Source organism: Calidris pugnax, unplaced genomic scaffold (genome assembly GCF_001431845.1).
Source record: "Calidris pugnax isolate Ruff unplaced genomic scaffold, ASM143184v1 scaffold171, whole genome shotgun sequence".
In the NCBI taxonomy this organism is placed as follows: Eukaryota; Metazoa; Chordata; class Aves; order Charadriiformes; family Scolopacidae; genus Calidris; species Calidris pugnax.
In genome coordinates, this window is record NW_015091064.1 from 5,586,337 (window position 1) to 5,591,031 (window position 4,695).

At 41.4% G+C, this 4,695-nt stretch overlaps 1 protein-coding gene across 1 annotated transcript in view; it reads left to right on the forward strand.

Annotated features, from left to right (window-relative positions):
* The window catches only part of LOC106896629 (phosphatidate phosphatase PAH1-like), a 48,715-nt gene extending 45,774 nt beyond the window's left edge, over nucleotides 1-2,941 (forward strand). Inside the window, exon 5 of the mRNA XM_014956746.1 lies at nucleotides 2,744-2,941. Coding sequence (XP_014812232.1) covers nucleotides 2,744-2,941 — 198 coding nt within the window. The remainder of the gene's footprint in view (nucleotides 1-2,743) is intronic.
* The last annotated feature ends 1,754 nt before the right edge of the window (nucleotides 2,942-4,695 follow it).

Sequence of the window (4,695 nt, forward strand, 5' to 3'; positions counted from 1 at the left end):
GGTTTATCGTCAGAGGGGGGTACCCAGCGGCGGGGAGGGGTGGGTGTGGGGTCCCTGCTCCTCCCGAGCTGGGTGGGCTTGTCGAGCCCAGCGCCCCTCCGTGTGCTGCTTCCCCTTGTACGTTAGGGAGGAGATTTTGCCTCCCTTGGGCTGGCAACTGCTGATGCAGATTGCTGCGTTAGGGCCACTGCTTTGCTAATTCTTTCCCCGAGATGGAATAATGAAAGTGGTAACAGGCCGGAGGGATTTAATGGCATAGCAGAGCATGTCTGGCAGCAGTGCAATTGCTGCATATGAAACTAAACTTTCGGATATTTCAGGTTTCTTTGCTGTGATTCCCCCCCACCTCAAACAGCTGTTACTTTTTCTATTACTGTTTCTCCTCTATCTTCAAGAAGAGAAGGTAAAAGAGAATGTATCTCGTGGAGAGTGGGGAGGAGACAAGACTATGCAATATTTTTGTTATCCCTGTCAAAAATAGGAATTGTGTAGAGGCCCGTAGTAATAACAGGATCTCAGCACTGATATTACGAAGTAATGAGCAGTTCCTTTTTCCTTTTACATATAAAGTGATTGACCTCGATGGGTCTATTGACCTCTGTTTTGGTTCACAGTCTGGAGGGTGTTTTGGAATGTTTTGTTTATTTTATTTTCTGGGTGGCATTATTTGTGTCTCTGCTGTATTCAGAAACAAATACTGACAAATGTTTAGTGTACGTAGATTAGATTTTGCTGTCATCAGTGTACCCAGTTAGAAGTCAGATGGATGTACTCCTATTACAGTAAAATGAGCCTAATTCCATGAAGAGAACTGTAGAAAAAGTGGGGAGACACTGAAGGAGATAAGATGAGAAAGACTCAGCATAATTATTTATTACTTTAGGCATAAAGCCATGAAAATAGCTTCTAATGGTTTTAGACACTTTCTGCTTTTCTGATAGCTCCAATTCACTAATACAGGCTTCCTGATAGTATCTTCTTACCAGACTCAGTGTGGTCTGTTTGTAAGGGAGTTGGGCAAGTATTAGTCTTTGACCCTTTTCCATACCTGAGGATGTACAGATGCACACATTTGTTTATCTATGAACACACATATACACAGCAGTCATCAAAACCAGTTGAAATACAGTTAAGAGGCTACAATTCACTAATACAGGCTTCCTGATAGTATCTTCTTACCTGACTCAGTGTGGTCTGTTTGTAAGGGAGTTGGGCAAGTATTAGTCTTTGGCCCTTTTCCATACCTGAGGATGTGCAGATGCACACATTTGTTTATGAACACACATATACACAGCAATCATCAAAACCAGTTGAAATACAGTTAAGAGCTTACTTTAAACTCTGAAAATGTGGAAAATGGAAATGTATAACAAACAAATTTGTTTTCCAGTCCCACTGAAAGAAAGGTCGCCAAGTCACATGAGTATCAGCATGGAATAGAGCTACTGCTGTGCTTCTGCTCTGATTTATATTCCTCCTCTGACATCAGAACAGTAGCACAGGGCAGCACAGTACATGATCTACCATATATTCTCCAGTTATTTCAAAAGTTCTTGGTTTCAGGCATCAGTTTGTACTTTTCAGTTTGTTGTAAAGTTTGATCTTATTTATGCAGTGTCAGTCCAAAAAGGTGTCAGCCCTTGTCTGTGTTCCCTCAAAATACCTCTGTGAGGAAGGTACAGCTGGGGAGCTGAGGCACAGAGAGACCAAGAGAAATGTGGAAGGTCTCCCAGGAGATCTCTGGGAAGGAGGAGGCAGTCTTAAGATATGATTTTAAGATTGCCTGAAATACCAAAAGAGGTGTCCATCGTACTACCCACCACCAACTCTTTCTCAGCTTCTTTCTTTAGTTGATACTAACAATTGTGTGGGTATGTGGTGAGTCAGATCTTCCCATTGATCCAGCTAGAATTTATTTTTGTATGGCTTTAGTGGTGTTATTTTTCAGCGCTGACACAAGGGCAAGATTTGGGAGGGTTGGGAATGAATGGTGAGGAGGCTGGTATGGGGACCATGGTTGTACACTTCAACTGGCTGTGCAATCATTCTTTTGGACTCTTGAGTGCCAGTCCAGTACCCTGACTGTGAGACTGTGAGTCCTCCCTTCGTTTGAACATGAGGATTCATTACAAGCAAGTTTTGAGTCTTCAATTTGAAGTTTTGATTTCAGCTACTCTCAAGAAAATATTTTGTCCTTTACAGGGACTTTGTAAGTATTGGACCAAGTAATGTTTCAACTATTTGAAAGATATTCTGCAATACCAGAACCAAGTGAATAGTCGTCTCATAGTCAAAGTCCGTATCTGTGAGTGAGTGTGAGTGAGTGAGTGGTTTCTGGAAAGGACCGGCAGCTTGGAAGATAAGTTTGACATTTGATCCATTTGACTCTCTGGCCATTATAAGAAGGCACAGTTTTTGGCACTGGCCTTGGCCAATTTGATATAGGAGTCAAATAGTTCCTAATAGAATTAAACCCAGAATAGTCCCAACCCTAAAATATTCCTGGAGATTCGGCTGGCAGGAAGCAATGTGCTTATACTCTGGTGCAGAGCCAGCCTTATGCTGCGGGTTGCTTTCTGATATGGGACATACAAGTGAATTGCACCTGTCTCCCAACTGACCAGGTGTATTGTCAAATCACCTGCAGGAATGTGGTCTGTCCCATGCTGCTGTGACTATGGGGAAGTTTGGAAAAAATGTGCACATAATCAGGTTTGGACAGAGTTTGCCCTCCTATTTACAGAACAACCAGAATCACCCTGCTCAGCAGAGTGCTCTGGAGTTCTCCCTCAACAACTTGTCCAATTCAAGGGTCATGGCTGCTTATGGCCCACTTCCAAGTCATGTGTCCAGGTCTCCTTTCCCGGGAAAGAAGAATATGCAAGGAGAGTGTTTGTCTATGTTTCACTTTGATGAGCTTGGCATGCTGCAGTTGAGATAGAACCACAGTGATAGACGTTGCTTGAAACCAATGGGAGTTAAACACCCTCTAAGATCTAAGCCTTAGTACTTGCCCAAGACTGTGTGGGAATCTTGTAGGAAAGTAGGGACCTAAACTGAGGTCTCCTAAAGTCCTGTGCAGTGCCTTCACTGCTCCTCTAGAGGAAGTAAATCCAGGCTCTGATTTTGATCTGAGAAATGCACCACTTTGGGGGTCTGGCTGGGAATTTACTCAAAAAAAGTGGGATAGGAATTCATGACAGTGTCTTAGGGTTGGATTGATGTAGGAACTAACAAATAGTTAAGAAAAAGACTTTCAAATGTTCTTAATGATGTTCAGTTTCTAACCTGAATGAGTTAAAATATTAAGAGTTTTGAATGTGATATCACACAGCATTAGTGACTTTACAATGTGTTTACCATTTACTAATAAACAGAAGTACCTCTTTTTAAAATAATGGAATGATAGTTATATGAGCTTTTGTAGTTAAGAAGTCATCATTACTATGGTTGTGGTACAGACATGAAGGGCTCAGCTTAACTTTGAAAAAAAAATCCATCTAGGGAATCTTCATCTGAAGTATTTTCTTCTCTTCCCTACATTTTTATCATAAATCTTTTTTAGAACATAACCTCTGATACTGTTTTTCATGGTAAAGGATATGTCAATAGTAAAATTCCATTAATTGGTGTAGAGGGAGTTGATGTTACTGCAAAGAAAACTGTATTGCTTCAGAAACAAAAAAATAAATATTTGATACATAATAAAAGAGTGGCAGTAAACACTTACCTAGTAGTCTTGGAAATGTTGTCACTTACTTTTTTGTAAATGAGGAATAATTCCCTTGAAGGGGCCCCAGTCTAGTTCCCAAATGTAGTTGGTCTCTCTCAAGCTTTGCATCTTCAAAACAGAAGCCAAAGGCAGAGCAGGGGACCAGATAGATCAGGTTTGTAAAATTGTCATAATCTCAGTGTCAGCAGCAGAGCTGCAGTGATTCATTTTACCTGAACACTGGCCCAGCAGTTTTTGGCTCCCATTTCACAAGTTGTGTGGAGAAGTTCTTAGGAAAGTCAAGTGTTTTGTGCTTATGCCCATCGCTTCAGTATTGGACCAGGGTCTCATCAGGTATTAAAAGCATAACCAAAAGGTGTGTCTGTATGTGTTGTTTTCCTTTGTGCTAAGCATTTGGTTTGTGTTATGTTTACCATTGCTGCAAATCTTCCTCTCCTGGCCTACAAAACCAGTGCAGAGTCATAACTGTAGAACCTGAGAAAAGAGGCTGAAAGAGACTTAAATGTTACATCCCTGCTAGTGAATGAAACGGTGCCAAAGTCCGTTCTTGGCGGCCAGTCCAGCTAGTACTATCTGTCCACGTCTATTCTATAAAGCTCTCTTAACCTTTAAAAAAAGGTGACTACTTCTAAAGTGCCCATGGGAGTAGTCCCCGGTCCATCTTATCTCATTGGCTGTGCCTGGGAATTGTTGGGAGAGTGCTTATTGGCCTGTGCCTAAAGTGTACCGGAAGCAGAATTTGTAATTTAAATAAATTCAGTATAGATGACCAAATTGTAATGGTCAGGTCTGTGATGTGGTATGGTTGGGTTTACTGCTTTGGACACAGGCACAGTGACAGTCTCTGTTCCAAAGATTACAATTGCCTGTTCCTAAACCAGTCCCAACAGCTGTTTGTCCTGCTCTTCAAAATTTTCTGTACTGGAGATTTCATATCTTCCAGAGTAAGAATTCTAATTACC